Source organism: Nannobrachium achirus (assembly GCF_963921795.1).
Source record: "Nannobrachium achirus genome assembly, chromosome: 21".
Classification (NCBI taxonomy): Eukaryota; Metazoa; Chordata; class Actinopteri; order Myctophiformes; family Myctophidae; genus Nannobrachium; species Nannobrachium achirus.
In genome coordinates this window covers 4,742,591-4,759,733 of record NC_137828.1, presented here as the reverse complement: position 1 = coordinate 4,759,733, position 17,143 = coordinate 4,742,591, and the positions used below count along the sequence as shown (strand labels likewise).

The window sequence follows — 17,143 nt, the reverse complement described above, 5'->3', positions numbered from 1 at the left end:
GTGCCGCGCTGTGAGCTTGTAGATCTGCTATTTTTCAATAGTCAAAGTACCCAGGGCCCAGAATGTTTCAGCCTGGTGGAGACAATGAATGATTGAAGTATGATGAATGCTTACGTTTGTGAGGCCATTGTATCTAGAGAACCATGACACATTGTGGGGGCATTATGTTCCTAGTAGTAAATAGTAAGTAGTAATATGATGTGAAATAATCACACAAGGCTGAATTTAGCCCTGATATCATGACACCATGTCCAACATGGTTAGACTTGCGAGGTGCCAGAAGTCCATGCATGATTAAGAGCAACAGTGATAAGATGTGTGAGGTGGTATGGGTGAGTGATGAACCAACCTTCCATGGCATGGTGATACATTCTAGTATAACATGGTGATACATTCTAATATAACATGGTGATACATTCTAATATAACATGGTGATAGAGAATGACCCAACCTTCCATGGCATGGTGATACATTCTAATATAACATGGTGATAGAGAATGAACCAACCTTCAGTGGCATGGTGATGGCATTCTAATATAACATGGTGATAGAGAATGAACCAACCTTCAGTGGCATGGTGATACATTCTATTCTAAAACGGCTAGTTCCATTCCTTGATTTTGATTGGCTGGTTGCCATGGTATACCTGAGACTGTAACCCACACCTTGAATCAGTTTATATCAAAGCCAGGTGCGTTATTTCTTTCCACTGTGCCGTGAGGCTGAACTAGAGAAGCGAGCGTTTGATTTCCTCTCAAATCCTGCCGTGCGGGTGCTTCTAAGCACCGCCCACATGCATAGGACAGTGACTGAATGGCTCCGGGCGGGGCTTGTAAAGGCAACAAGCGCCCTCTATTCTCCAGGCACCACTCGGCTGTTAGGTTGCTATGCTAGCGTTTTTGATGTTTTGTTCACCCACATAGCAGCTAAATCTGGATGAAAATAAACATGTGTATGGATCGAATATGGTTCTTAACATGAGACTGATCTAACACAAGTGTTGTTTCCCTATTTTTTTGGCAAAAAGAATGGCGTGACTTTGTAAACAGACACTGCCTTCCGTAAGTTCCATTCCTGGATGTGACTGGTAAACGCAAGGAAATGTCTCTTCCTGGTGGCGGAGAAGTGTACTTTTTTCTTTAAATAATGCAATGCTATGATTTTCATGTTGCAATTATTGTGACCGTTTTAGAAAAGCAATAAGCCACGCGAGGCTTGTGGTTACCGGGGGAGTATACACCGGCTGAGAGGGTCGGAAACACTCGGCTGCGCCTCGTGTTTCCCAGCGCCTCTCAGCCGGTGTATACTCCCCCGGTAACCACTCGCCTCTTGTGGCTTATTGCTTTAATATAACATGGTGATAGTGGGTCAGTGAACCAACCTTCAGTGGCATGGTGATGGCATTCTAATATAACATGGTGATAGAGAATGAACCAACCTTCAATGGCATGGTGATGGCATTCTTCAGCAGCCTCTCCACCTCATTTAACTTCATCTCCATGTCACTCGCTTCTTTAATCTTCACCAGTCCTGGAACAAACAAAGATACACAACTTTAAGGGACATTTCACTTTCAAGCATGTTTGGGGTGAATTCAACGTCTATTCAAGCTTTCTGTGTTTCACCCCAGAAGTTGATTGATTCAGTATTTACTGAGATATTTGTTCCCATACAAACCCTTACGTAACTTTGGCGATTTTCACAATATTTATATCTGTGGAACAGAGTCAAACTAAATGTAATGCCTATAATAGTCCAGTCGTTATATGAAAAAACCTAAAACAAATTGCAATAGTAGCAAACTCAACTGATTCTGTATCCTCATTATGTCCTTAGTGAGGGAAAAAAAGTCCCAAGGAATCCCATCAGGGGAAAGTTTTGAAAACGACCTACCTACCTTCACTTACTACACTACACTATAAAGGAAAACATGACTCCCAACAAAAATCTCCTTTAAGTGGGATGTGAGGGGTCAAACTAGGGGTTTTTAATTATTCTGAATCCATTGCAAACATTTGTTTTGCATGAAAAACATTCCTTGGGCTAAAAACGGACCCCAACTGTGAAAATCACTAAACCATCGTTTTGAGGGGCCATTTCTTGCCCAAGGAATGTTTTTCATGCAAAACAAATGCTTGCAATAGATTCAGAATAATTAAAAACCCCTAGTTTGACCCCTCACATCCCACTTAAAGCAGATTTTTTGGGAGTCATTTTTTCCTTTATAGTGTAGTGAAGTGAAGGTAGGTAGGTCGTTTTCAAAACTTTCCCCTGGTGGGATTCCTTGGGACTTTTTAAACATAAGGACATATTGAGGATACAAAATCAGTTGAGTTTGCTACTATTGCAATTTGTTTTAGGTTTAGCCTAATTTTGGCCTAAAATTACTGGACTACTACAATTCCAAGTGCTTGTCAGGGTGTGGGGGGTCCCCAGTTCAAATATGATTATTTTGGGGGGGCCGCGGGAACCCTCGACCTCAAGAACAAGCTTGACAAAAATATATACCTGGTCGTGGAAATCTTTCTCACTTTCATTCCGCTAACTGAAAATGAAATTGAATTCTGCAACAGAGTGGTTTATCAGGCTACAGTAAGCCTCCCCCGACTGTATAATCCTGAATCAGTTTTACAAAAAGCATACGACACAAGAAGAACTATATCGGTGTGACCTTTGCTTCCAAGGAGTCAGGAAACACCAGAATGTGTTGAACAGACCACTCCTCTTCTAAAAGGTTGCTGCTAAACCTGTAGAATGAATGCACTAACCTTTATTAACAATACTGTATTGAGACTACAATATTCATGATAAACTATTAAAGTTATCTTTGGTTAAAAGCGGAAGTGCAATAGCAGTGGCTGTAATAGACCGGTGGTTCACGAACATTTTCGCCTCGAGAACCCAAAAGAGAAATTAACACGTTTGCCGATCAACGCGTAGCAGATCTACAAGCTCACACCACTTTGCGGCGCGAATCCTAACAACGCAAATCTGGTACGGCACTCCGTGGCACAAAACTTTGGAAGCAAGCCCCAATAAGCTACTACACCTTAGAAATAAGCCACCCCAAAAAGCTACCAATATTTACAAATAAGCCCAAAGCCCCATATACTGTAAGCAACCTTGTGTGCACACACAACGCCAGAACAATGTCCTCACATGCACCACACTGACACAATGCTGGGGGCGGGGTTAGTGGAGGCCAGCCTCCTCCTGGCAGAGATTTGCCCTCCACTGAGCCCCCCTTAATAGTTATGACACGCAATATGAGCCTTACATTACTCAACATCACAGCATCGTTTAGGGTCAGGCTGCAGAACGCTAGCCCACAGGAAATGACCAACACTTTTAGCGATGACTCAGAGGTTGTTGAACAAAGTGGTTCTCTGTCTTATTGTGAAGCTACAAACTAATGTAAGCACAGAGAGCTGCTGAGAGATAGAAGCTCTGTGTCTGTGAGGACACCAGACAGCTCTGAAAGTAAAACCTCACAGTCTCGTCCATTTATCAACGGCACACAATGATGACATCACGGCCTGGGAGTTTGTGATCGGCGTTGCCAGAGAATGCGAGAGAAACAAGCCATGAAAATGTTTGAGGGCCAATGAAGACCCAAATAAGCAATTACACTATAGAAACTAAACCCTCAAAACCCTCAACTAGCAATATTTACAAGCAACGTTACAGAAGAACAAGCCAACAAAAGTTGCTTATAACGAGCACGAAATGGCAACACTGGTTGTGATGAGTGTTGACTGATGAGGCCATTAAAGGGCCTACACCATGCTTTTAAAACTATATTTTTTGTATAAATATATGCTCAAAATTGAGTCTTAGACAGGTTTTAACCCTCAACAAACACTCTGACCATTCTTTTTGTTTGTTCTAGCTCTACTATAATGAGGCTCTCCAGCTGCAATACCAAAACGGCCTCTGTTTGCTCAGGGGCGCATCTAGTGGGGTTTTTCCAGAAAAAAAAAGAAGTTTTTTGAAAAAAAAAAAAAGTTTTTGAAAAAAAAAGTTTTTTGAAAAGTGTTTTGAAAAAAAAGTTTTTGAAAAAAAGTTTTTTGAAAAAAAGTTTTTGAAAAAAAAAGTTTTTTGAAAAAAAAAGTTTTTGAAAAAAAAAAAGTTTTTGAAAAAAGTTTGAGAGACAGCCGCTGATACGAACGACCTACGGCCTGGTCGCGACCTAGGCCACGACCTGGAGGTCGTAGGTCCCGGTTCTGGAGGTCGTAGTTCGCGGTACATACTTGTTAGGTCGCGGCCGGTCTAGTTTCGCGACCCCCGGCCGTGGTTGCGCCACCTCGGTCGTCCCCGGGCCGTTGTTGCGCGATCGGGCCGTTGTTCAGCGACCTGGGAAGTCCGCGGTCGTATTTAAAAGGTCTTTTTGCAGAATATTCTAGAGCAGCAGCGCTATTCAACCTTTTGAAGCTTGTGATTGGCTGAACCGGAGGTAGGAAGCGCTCCATTGTAGTCACTTGGACCGCGCGAGGTGCACCAAAACCTATCCTTAACCCTAACCCCAACTCTAACTCTAACCCTAACCTTAACCCTAACCCCAACTCTAACCCTAACCCTAACCCTAACCCTAACCCTAACCCTAACCTGCCGACACTGAGTAGCTAACCTGCCGACGCTGTTGAAAACGAGCGCTCCTTCCCTTAGCAAGCGTAGTTTCTAAACTCGCGTCCCTTCCCTTAGCAAGCGTAGAGTTTCGATCGCGGCGCTCCTTCCCTTAGCAAGCGTAGAGTTTCTAAACTCGCGTCCCTTCCCTTAGCAAGCGTAGAGTTTCGATCGCGGACTTCCCAGGTCGCTGAATTACGACCGAGATCGCGCAAAACCTCCAGAACCGGGACCTACGACCTCCAAGTCGTGGCCTAAGTCGCGACCAGGCCGTAGGTCGTTTGTATCAGCGGCTCTTGCTGAAAAGTTTTGAAAAAAAAGTTTTGAAAAAAAAAAGTTTTGAAAAAAAAAGTTTTGAAAAAAAAAAATTTTGAAAAAAAAAATTTATTTTTTTTTTACTCTGAAAAAAAAACGGGAAACGCGTGTGACGTCACATGCGTCAACTCTCAGAACAGCACTGTTCTGAGAACCTGTGGAAAGCTTTTCATCTCTGTCTTCCCAAAACCAGAGAAAGACACAATGTACAGAAATAGGACTTTGTGAGGATAGAAGGTGCCAGTGGGACCCCAAAAAAAGGTTTTAAAATAGAAAAAGTGAAAATTCATGGTGTAGGTCCTTTAAATCAACTCTTAGTCGGGGGCGTTAGGGAGATAGAATGGTAATTTCGTGCTAATTAGTCTAAAAGCGCCACATTTTGCACAGATGTAGCCCAGGGTATGCTCTAATGATTTAGCTAGGGCACCCGAGTCTGCGACATTCGGGGTCACCACAGCGGCCAAATCAAGTTGGGCTCCCATCGACTTTCAATACAGGAGGAAAATACCCAGAAAACTAGGGTCTAACTAGGGGTTTGTCATGATGCTGAATCCATTGCAAGCATTTGTTTTGCACAAAAAACATTCCTTGGGCTATAAATGGCACCAGAAAAGGATGGTTTAGTGATGAAAAGTGATGAGTCGTCACTTTTCAGAGTTTTGTGGGTGTTTTCTGGAGCTGTGGCGACCCCGAAGGTCGCCGACTCGGGTGCCCTAGCTGAATCATTAGAGCATGCCCTGGGCTACATCTGTGCAAAATGTTGTACTTTTAGACTAATTAGCGCAAAATATCCCTAACGCCCCCGACTATCTCCAACCCAGGCTTGTACATCGTTTCTTATGCCTCTGGTGAACATGTTTTTTCAGGCAAAGGAAGGAGACACCGCCACTAGAATGGCTTTTCTCTGACAACATACAGCGATAAATGGTTGTGTTTAGAGAATAGAGGTTTCATTGTGGTGTGATTTGGGAGCTCTTATTTTGGGCAGTGTGACTAAATCTAAGTGAATAAGTAAGGAGATGTTTCAGTGTTGTCTGGTGCCTGGTGTTTCAAGCTTGGAGATCTGCTACTTTTGACGCTTCTGTGTGATGCTACAGCAGGGACGTGCTGGGCCCTTGATTCAGCCCGGGAAAAAGAGTTGTAGAGGCTCTCATTGTGCGCCTATAGCGCTGCTGCTACTCAAAGATTTGCCATTTCAGATCATGACAAGTGACAAGCCAGTGGGCCAATTACATGAGTTATATTTCGTCATTGTCGGGTGGAAACCTTGTCCAAAACCATTTTAAAAATGATTTAAACTAGTGAAAACAGCCGATCTACAAGCACACAACGCCTCGCACCGCGGGAATGAACCGGCCGTTCGGGAGTTGTCCCGCTTTTCCCAATGGCCAGCACGTCCCTGTGCTACAGTATGATAGAGTAGGACGTAAATGTATGAAAAAAACACAGAGTTAGAATAAGAGGTTTCTGCCCGACAGCGGTGATATTTTACATCTCAAATGGAAACGAAACAGAAGGACAGAACTTGTGTTCAGACTAAGCATGCAGGCGGTCCGGTTGTTGTCCCTGTAATCATCTCCATGGGACCTCACAAGAAATGACATTCTTTTAGTCTTTTGCTTGTTCCTGTCAGGGATGTGCAGAGCATATTAGAGAGGCAGGGGCTGACATTTTTAAAAGGGCCTTTTGGTGAAAATATTGAAAATAGCAGACCTCCAAGCTCACAACGTTGTGAGCTTGGAGGTCGGCTATTTTCAGTTCTTGATACCACACTAAACTAAGCATAAAAAAGGCATGGATTTCTACACAGAGAGGGCAATTCTTTCAACACAAGATGCTGCGTTCAAGTTCAGGAGAGCAGGTATGGCATGGAAAGAGGGCATTTGCATTTGCAGAGAAAACTGCATTCATGGTCTGGAGAGAGGGCACTTTTTACAGGCGGGTAAAAGGGCAGGGGCTCAAGCCACCTTTGATGTCTATGTGTGCACCTGGTTTTGGGGCGTTTCGTGTGCTACCAAGAAACACCTAATAAAGTACAAGCCAAGGATCAATAAAAGAATTGCCCTGTGCCCACCCACCCTCGACGGTGGAAGTCACAAACATGCAGACTTGCAAGGCACACTGTTGGTCCCATGCATCCTCACCAAACACTGGTCAGGGATCTGATGACAGAGGTGTTGTGAGCTTGTAGATCGGCTAATACACAATATTTATCTGTGGAACCGGGTCAAACGAGATATATAACGCCTCAACTCCTCTCCAGTTCAAATATGATTATTTTGGAGCATCCCTAGTTCAAATATGATTAAAAAATGGATTCAAATCATTAATGATCCACTAATCATCACTAACCACCTGGCTGATACTAAGCCTACAGGCAGGGCTAGTTGTTGGAAACATTGTTTCCTTTTAGAAGCCCTTTTAAGTGTATTTTCTCCAATTTCCTGTCAGCGTCCGTTTCCTGCCTGTACTTCCTGGTGGTAATGGCTCTAGAGTAGACGGTCACATTATTCACAGCTCTGAGAATCTGGGCAAATAATCCTGCTGCTTGTAACGAGCAGTCTGCACTCTGTTCCTATCACTGGGACAAATCAGTCTATGTTAACACTTTGTAAGCCACGGGGAGCCCCTTAATGTTAAAACCGTAGTATATCGCACATCCCAGCAAGGAGTCTCAGCCGCGCCGTACTTTCCCGGACTTTGTCATTAAAACCGGAATAAATGATTTTGATCCGAAAATCTGCGATCGTCTAACCTTCCCTAGTCACCGCTCGTCCATCGGTGGCTCGTGGCTGCTCTGACATGAAACAGAAGTGACTCTCATGGCCTCTCCTTCTTCAGCCTTCCTTCCTCCCACCCACTTGTTGTTTGGACGTTAGCTCTAGCAGAGCTGGAGTGAGGCTATCCAAAGTGGACACATCGACTGTTCAGTCACTCCTGGACTATATGCATGGATCGTTATGCGCGCGGATCGCGCACGCGAAACACACGGGGAGATCGATGCTCGGCCAAAACCACCATTCTATCCCAACGGAGATCGAGAAAATCACGTGAGCTAATGACCTGGGGGGGGAAAAAAAGAAAAAACAACGGCGCTGTCCAAGAAGGAGGGGCGGCGGGCTCATGTTTATAAACATAATATTATGTCTCAGATCACAATAGGGGAGTTATATTAAGGGGTTAAAGGGTTATATTAAGGGTTAAATCTACTGTGTAGGTGTAGGTTAAAGCTGATATAAGCATTTTTTGGGCCAGATCTGGTCAAAATTTTACTGTCACTTTTTTTTTTTTTTTTTAGACAAGTTTCAATGGGTTGGTTATTCATACTAAATATTTAGTCTCTATATTACCTGCAGGGGTCGCAGTTAGCCTCTAAACAACTAGCCAATCCTGTGACAATAATACAGGGGCAGCCTCTCTCACCACGGCCCTTCGCAAAAGCCACCAACGAAGAAGAAAGAACGATGCACTGCGCATGCTCAGGGCCTCTGTTATGAAAGAAAACCAACAACTCGCTACTCCACTCCGCTCCTCTGACCTCTACCGAAAGCAGAATATCTGGTTCTGAGGTAAGCTATCCATCATCAGACTTTTAGAAAATGATGTGTCATAATGAACGTTTTTACTGCTTTATAGCAAGTTACTGGAAGACATTATACTGGGCTGTATTCAGTTTGCTGGCTAAGATTAGCTACCTAACGTGTTGCACTGTGTGTGTGTGTGTGTGTGTGTGTGTGTGTGTGTGTGTGTGTGTGTGTGTGTGTGTGTGTGTGTGTGTGTGTGAGACGTGTGTGTGCGCAGTGTATGAAGCTTTTTTAATGCCTTCTGAACGTTGCTACGCATCTTGTGCAGCATGGTTTTTGTTTAGATATGCATGCGTGTGTGCATGCGTTAGTTCTGCTCCAGTGGCACTCCGGCGCACACGATTGCCCTGCATTGGTACGCGTGGACACGTCATGTAAATGTCCACTATGGTTCCACTATGGTACGCGTGACCCGTCATGTAAAAAAAAAAAAAAGGATGGCACTGACTGGAAAAAAAAAGCCCTTCTATTTTTGCAAAAGCAATGCGCGGCCGCTGCTTCTATAAGCGAACGATTCAGCTGTGCGTAGAGCGGCAGTTCATAGGGGTGGAAGAAGAAGAAGAAAAAAAAGGAATGAGTTTATGTGCATCTCCCCCCATCTCTCTTTCTCTCTTTCTTTCTTCTTTCTTTCTTTCTTTCTTTCTTTCTTTCTTTCTTTCTTTCTTTCTCTCTCTCTCCCTCTCTTTCTCTCTCTCTCTCTCTCTCTCTCTCTTTCTCTCTCTCTCTCTCTCTCTCTCTCTCTCTCTCTCTCAACGCAATCTTGTAACGGCCTAGTATTATTCCTGTACTTCAAGCTTGATGGTTTGATGGAGGGACAATTAAAACATTTAGGCCTATATACACTGTATTCAGACACTTCACAGATATACAGTACTTAAAATTAGAAAAATCCCTTGAGAATTGACCGAGAAATAAGGCTTTGTGCGTCCACCGAGGCGGCGCCAACACCCAGGCAGCATCGGAGCTTCATCCAGTGGTCCCCCGGCCCCGCGGACCACCGCTTGTCACCCCGCCGTTCAGTGGGCACCTGGGCCAGCCTGCCAGGCCCACCGGAGCCCCGGGGAGCCACGGACAGCAACGACGCGCCATTCCCCGCATTAATGATTGAATAATATCCTACAGAACAGATGAAATCACGTAGCTGTAATGTAGGCTATATTGCTGGCTTAATTTGTTAATTATTAGGAGCAATAAATATAGTCTATACGCCTACTTGATTTAACAATAGGCTCAAAAAAGTTGCCAAATTACAATGGGTCACTGTGACATGGCTTATTTAATCTAATCTAATCAAAGCTTTATAGTATGCCTTGGGGTAGCTCACCAGATCTGCAAACTCGCAAGCATGCATGTTGTGTAGTCTGTAGACACACCTCGTTGTGAGCTTGTAGATCGGCAATTTTTCGCAGTTTGGCTGGGGTCTGTCTTGTTATCAAATGATAGCCTATCGTCGGCCCAAAACTGATGGACATGGAATATATAGCTACTGACAAGTCGCACAGTTGTGCACGACGCTGTCTGTCTGTCTGTCTGTCTGTCTGTCTGTCTGTCTGTCTGTCTGTCTGTCTGTCTGTCTGTCTTTATTTAGATCAGATTGGTCAATGAAATGCACCTATTGTCGCGCTGTTGCATTAGTCCTATTCCTATATCATTATCATCATCACATAAACAATCCATATGTGTGCGCCTGGCGGCCCATGGGCCTATAAGATAGCCTAATAGGCTCCAATCGCTCCATATACAAGTGCTTAAAAAGGCTTAAATAGGCCTACTTCTAAAATGGACAATTTCTTATATCCCTTTACTCCAGTCCCCTTAATTTATCTGATGAAGGATATTTTGCTGTGGTTTCGTTATTCGTAGGCTATTTATGATCGCAAGCCAAGAAGACAATTAAGGTGGCGTTTCCAAAACGTTTCTGGACACACACGCACACACTGACACACACACGCACGCACACGCACATGCACACATTTGCGCTAAGTTATGTAGGCCTATTGCTGCAACCAAATCGCCCCTCTGGAAAAACGAATATACACGTAGGCCTAAATGAACTCTGAGTGGATCGATCGCTCTCTCCCTCTCTCTCTTTCTGTCATTTGTTTCTTTTCCTAAATAAATAAGCAGCAGCAGTTAACGGCTGCATGGCGCTGTCAACTATAAGGTCGCTTTTGGCTGTATCCATATGAACCTCTCCCTCTGTCGATGAGTAGTTACTGGTAGTCTGGTAACTGTCGTTTCCATTCTGTGTAGAGCAATGGTTGTGCCAAAGTGCACCAAAAAATGAGAGAAAAAGAAAAAAGAATCATGATCATCATAATAACTCATATTTTCGCCGCCTAAAAATAATCACGGCATGCATGCATGCATGCAAGCAAGCATGCGTGATGCCAGATTAATGGTTGTGATGCCTGCTCTGTTTAATTCATTTGATATGTGGGTGGTGCATTGAAAAAGCGCGCAGTCGGGCACAAAATGGGTTGCAGCGGCGGCCTCTCTCTCTCTCTCTCTCTCTCTCTCTCTCTCTCTCTCTGAAACGCAGCTTACTTCTCGTTCATGCGTAATTTGGGGCTCTTGGACAGCTCTCCAAAAACCCATCAACATTCAGAAGGCCTTTTCTCAAATTCTCAATGAATGTCTGTTTTACTAATTTCTAATTCTCTCCCACCGTCCCCGTCCCCTGTGACCCAACACACACTGTGCGCACATCTACCACATAACGGTATTCGAAACTAAGTTATGATGCCAGACAGAAAACATCCAACAGCAGCTTTCATCCCAGAGGGACACTTTACTTATATGCTTTTTATACATTGTATTATCTTATATCGTTTTGTCTACGCACTAAATTAGAAACCAAATTAAACAAAGTCCAGGCTTAAGATGTGATCTTTCACAGCTGAACTGGCATATTTCTTTCAAAGTATAGACATGAGATTTACTCCACGGTAAAACAAAAAAACAATAGAATTATGAATGATTATTAACATAAAAATGTAGGTATAACAACGGTATAGGCCTACTGATGCACAATGTTGGTCCCAATTCAAGTTTTCAAATGTATACAAATCAACAGTGCACCCCAGCAAAATTGCGGCGCTTATCGCGGTCGGAAACGGGCGATCAAAAAATAAAACCAGCGGCGTTAAACCCTGCAATAAACCAGACAAATTATATAGAGCCTATACTTAGTTTAGCAAGATATTAATGTATATTCAACGTCTCTCTCTATCTTAACCTGGCTGTCTCTCCTCTCGCCCTCCCTCTCTGCTCTATCAATCTCTCCTCGCAGCCCAGGCTTTCGCTGCGCGTAAAACGTCTCCATTTGCCACGATTTGGCCTGCAATATTCTATTTTAGGCATAGCCTATAGGATACATACAATATTTCTCCTCACTCCAGTGGCACTTTCCTTTTATCTGACTCTGTGAGCAACTCCTCAGAAAATAGTCATCTCTTGTCGAATCCCCCCCCACAAAAAAAAAAAAAAAAAAAAACTCCACTCATAAACCTCCAGACACCGAAATCCTCGATCACCACAATTGCCTTTGCTTTGAACCTTAATTGGTGGACCATATTCATTTGATGTCACAGCAGGAGCTAATGACCGGCGTAATTCACACATCTATTGTTTGTTTTTCCTTGAAAGCAAATAATGACCGCGCATAATTGATCCATTGAAAGCTATACCAGTGGTTCTCAACCTGTGGGTTGGGACCCACAGGTTGGGTCTATAGAGCAGTATCTGAACATTTCTAACGTGACAAATTAAACATTGGCCAAATTGTCAAATATTAGAGGCCCATTTCTGTCTCATATACGCAAGTAAGTCTGTAAGTGCAACCACTTTTAACACGCTGTCTGTGATGAGGGGCTGCCTGCGGTGCTGAATTCTCGTGTGCAATGGGAAAATGATCAGTCTGTCTGTCTGTCTGTCTGTCTGTCAGACAGACAGACAGACAGACAGACAGACAGACAGACAGACAGACAGACAGATAGATAAATGAATTAATAGGCCTACTGTCATTGCATTTCCATTTTTCAATTATAAATCGAATAGCGCAAGTAGGCCTAGGCCTATAGGCCCTATAGGCAGGTCTTCGGAAGGTGGCGAAGGCGGCTCCAAAGCGGCGGCAGGGAGGTCTTCAGAAGGCGGCTTGCTTTTGCTGGCGGCGGTGAACTGGAGCGGGTGAACTTCTTCTTAGCTGGTGGTCCCATGTTGGAGTTCAGTCAGTAATGAATCAAGGCTAGTCTGAGAGCCTGTTTTATACAGTAGCCCACCTTTCAGCCAGGTAGAGGTGATAATGGCCCAAAATCTCCTCCCCTGCCCTGTAACACCATTATAACAAAAGACGCACAGGAACAAAAGGCGAGGAGAAGCAATTTACATCCCAAAGAACTGGCTGGCTGCCTTCCCCAGCGAGTGTGCAAGGGGGGTTGAGAGACATTCTTGAAATTAGCAGGGCCTTTTGGGTGCTTGGGGGTGCTTTGGGGGCTATTTTTAACATTTTCTACAGAATAAATGTAAGGCGACGGCCTTTTCGCCTTAATGAAGCGTACGCGCCTGCTATAGGGTCAACGAGTTAACCCAATTAGCGCAGCAGTCCCGCAGCTGGTCTGAATGGACCAGCTCTGCGCTTCTCAAAGTTACATTAGATAACTTAAACCATTGTGGCATTATATTCTCAGTCAGCCAACTAATGATAGTCTATCCTGCATTCTGGTCACCCCAAATAACGGATTACTTCTTCATGGACCTTCAAAATGCATCACATCACATCACAGCGGCAGGCCGGCAGTGACAGTATAAGGTAAAGGGTTATTCACAATTCACATAGTAGTCTTTATTCAGTTTATTGGATGACTTTTCAGACAGTAATGCATAATGATAATTGAATGCATGCACAGCCAGCCTGAGGTGCACTCACTGCGGGCGACCACCGTGCACCCAAATCAATTATCACAACAACCATTGATTAGGCATCACTTTTGGCATGCATTCCGTGTTTATTTTTAGGCGGAGCAAATAGGCTACCAGTAGGCCTACATATTAGTTATTAGGCTCTGAATCTATGATGATGATCGGCACACACACACACACACACACACACACACACACACACACACACACACACACACACACACACACACACACACACACACACACACAGAGAGAGAGAGAGAGAGAGAGAGAGAGAGAGAGAGAGAGAGAGAGAGAGAGAGAGAGAGAGATAGCCTGATCGAGTGAGAAAAAGAGAGCGAAAGCGAACAAGATTAAGAACGACAGAGAGAAAGAAACAAACCCACAGCTTGTTCGTGGGATGTTTAAATTCCCTATAGGCCTACTTGGCAGTTATGCGTGAGGAATCTATGAATGAAATCTCAACTTTTTTAGCGCAGGGCAACCACGGAGGTGTAACGAGCGCGACAAGTGGTCACAGGCTCGCAGCTGTTTCGTTTTACTGTGGATTTGAGCACTGGGCATTGCCTCATCATGACAATTTAACAAATTAGACAAATAACACACTATTTAACAGCAATATTAGCCTACTAGTGATCTGTCCGCTGGACCGCTGCGTAATAATGCCCTGATCTTTCTCCATTCTCCAGCTCTCCTCATGAAATACATGGCTGCAGTAGCCTTACATTAAGAGGCCTATAATGTAGTATTGGAAGCTAATAATTAAAACAGCGGCGAGACTAGGAGGAGAACCACGTATCTGTCTGTCTACACCCCCCCCCCCCCTCCTCTCTCCTCTCTCTCCCTTTCTATCTCTCTCCGCTCCTCGCTCCGTGCGTATCATCCATTTGAAACACAGAGAGAGAGAGAGAGAGAGAGAGAGAGAGAGAGAGAGAGAGAGAGAGAGCCTTTCATACACAGCGAGCAAAACGATCTCTCTCTCTCTCTCTCTCTCTCTCTCTCTCTCTCTCTCTCTCTCTCTCTCTCTCTCTCTCTCTCTCTCTCTCTCTCTGGAGAGTCCCAAAAATCCAGCGCTGGGCGCAAGAGGCCGCACCGCCCGCTCGCTCCGGCGAATAATTCAATCAGACAGCAAGCAGCTGAAATTAAATAAAATACATTTATAAATAAATGATAAGATCACAAGAGACCAAGATGACTACATTCTACGTTGGCCATTGGGTATATATTGCTAACAGTTAAAGGCTAGGAGGCTGTAGGCCTACTCACCGATCTTATAAATTGTGACGAAGAAAAGGCCGCTGCTCAGAGCTGAAATTAATAACTAAACAAAACAAACAAATAACGAAATAAAGGTCTAAACACAACATAACTGAACAGAACTAAACTAATAATAAATAAAGCAATTTAACTGACAACATAACCAGAAGGCAGCCATTCCGAAGGGCTCAACTTAGGAACACCAAACAAAACAAACAGTTAAATAAATAAATATAAATAAATTAACGAAATATGTATAGTCTCAATCAGTCAGGACCACCAGGACCACCAACTCACCAAAGGACCACCGCGGTGGTCCTTGAGGGTCTGTATTTTATCTCAATTCAAATAGGCCTATAAAGCAAATTTGCTACGCCAGCCCTAAGGAGCACAGAGAGCATGCAGCCCACAGTGACAGACCAACGCATGCTCGCATGAACGTCTGGAATCCAGACTCTGGATGGATGTTTTATTTGATATACACGTCTACACACACACACGCAGGTTTAGCGCTGAGAATCAAATGGGTGGCACACAGCTCACACGTGCGTCCCAGAGCAGAGCAACAAGTCAATCACGCGTACAGTTCATGGCGGCGCTGCATTTGACCGTGTCGTCTCACGCATGATGGCCACATGACCAAAAGATGTATGCGTGCGTTAACACATGCGTTCGCCACAAACGCCTAATTAAACGCGTCCCCGTGTAACCCGCCTGGCCACTTAAATGAAGACACACAGCTACGCGTGCCAGCGACGCCTACGTGTAATGCTATTAAATGCCATTGAAAAACTACAGGAGAAGTCCATGCGTTCAGTACAACACAGATAAAATCGAATGCGTGCACGCGCACGCACCAACGTCCCCGTGTCACGATTCGAGCCCCATACGCAGTGTGTGTGTGTGTGTGTGTGTGTGTGTGTGTGTGCGTGTGTGTGCGTGCGTGCGTGCGTGCGTGCGTGCGTGCGTGCGTGCGTGCGTGCGTGCGTGCGTGCGTGCGTGCGTGCGTGCGTGCGTGCGTGCGTGCGTGCGTGCGTGCGTGTGTGTGTGTGCGTGCGTGCGCGCGTGTGTGTGTGTACACGTTGCAACAGCATGTTTCCGAGTGAATCTTTATGTAAAAAAAACATATTAGCTGAAGCTAATGTTACTATGTTAGCGATAATGTTAGCTATAGCCCTTTAGTAGTTATCATACATCAGTTAGTAGCGATGATGCATCAAACTAGTCCAGTTCAGATATATTGGTAGGCTATATGCCAATTTTAGTCTAAATATCTGCACGCCAGGCAGAGCCTACCATAGTTATCACAGTGTTTACAAGTATGTTTTACTCAAGCTACAACAAGTAAAGTCAATACATTTAAATTATATTTGCTTTGGTGAATTGTGCATGAATGGGCTGTTCATGTACAATTATGTTGTAATTATATATACTATATTATTTCTATGTAACAAAACAACTACTAAAATTGCATTTGGGCTCTTTCAATCTGCTTTCCCAATTTTGGGAATAACTGTGAGCTTGTAGACCGGCTCTTTGCTACATGACACCATCAAATTATAAAGTGTAACTCAAGCTTATGTGATTTGTAAATGCTACTGTACCAAGTAGGCTATTGGTTGTACAGTATAATAATTAACAAAGTATGGGAAAGAGAGATGTTTGCCCATTGCACACATAATATTTATATTTTTATGAACATAAGTTACTTTGTGGGAAATTAATTGTCTCTATGTGAATATGATTGTCTTTGTCTATTATCAGGCACAGATTGACCAAATGTCACACTCTTCAGTGAGAGCCCAGCCTGCTCTTCGACCTGCCAGATTCCCCCAATGTCCTCCGCCAGGCCCCTGGGCACCCAGTTGATGCAGAGAAATGCCAACATTGTTGAAGAAGTGCTGCAAGCAACAATCTGAGGGTCATCATGTAGGCTTCATAGTACAGAAGTTGTAGGGTTAGGGAATTAAAAGAATATATAGGAATTAAAAATATATACCTGTATATAGTAGAGGCTATTATAGACATAATGTTCCCCCCAGAATAGGGATGCTGGGGTTCAACTGGTTAAACATCAAGTATATATTTTCAGTCAGTCATAATGGAAATGGTTACTCTCAAGTTTTCTTCATGACATGCTGTATTTTAGGAGGTAAATATTTACATATTCATGTACCATTGTGTGACAAACGTAGTCAAAAGATAAACTGGTCACCATGGTCACACAAAAACCTGCAATTAAATAAATGTGCTGTTCATTCCACAGACAATTCTACTTGTATTTGTTTTGTTAGACACAAGTGCATAAATGTCTAGACATAATAGAAATGTCATCTTCTGTCACACTGCATAACTATTTTTGAATTTATTTTACTTCAGTGGGCAATCCAAAAAATGCAGCCCCACTGAGGTCAAAGTAGGCCTATAGACAGTCACATACTGTA

The 17,143-nt window shown here is 43.8% G+C and overlaps 1 protein-coding gene across 1 annotated transcript in view; it reads right to left on the bottom strand.

Moving 5' to 3' along the window:
* Nucleotides 1-17,143, bottom strand: part of pxdc1b (PX domain containing 1b) — a 44,916-nt gene that overhangs the window by 10,582 nt on the left and 17,191 nt on the right. The window contains exon 2 of the mRNA XM_080751515.1: nucleotides 1,439-1,530. Within this exon, the coding sequence (XP_080607641.1) occupies nucleotides 1,439-1,530 (92 nt within the window). The remainder of the gene's footprint in view (nucleotides 1-1,438; nucleotides 1,531-17,143) is intronic.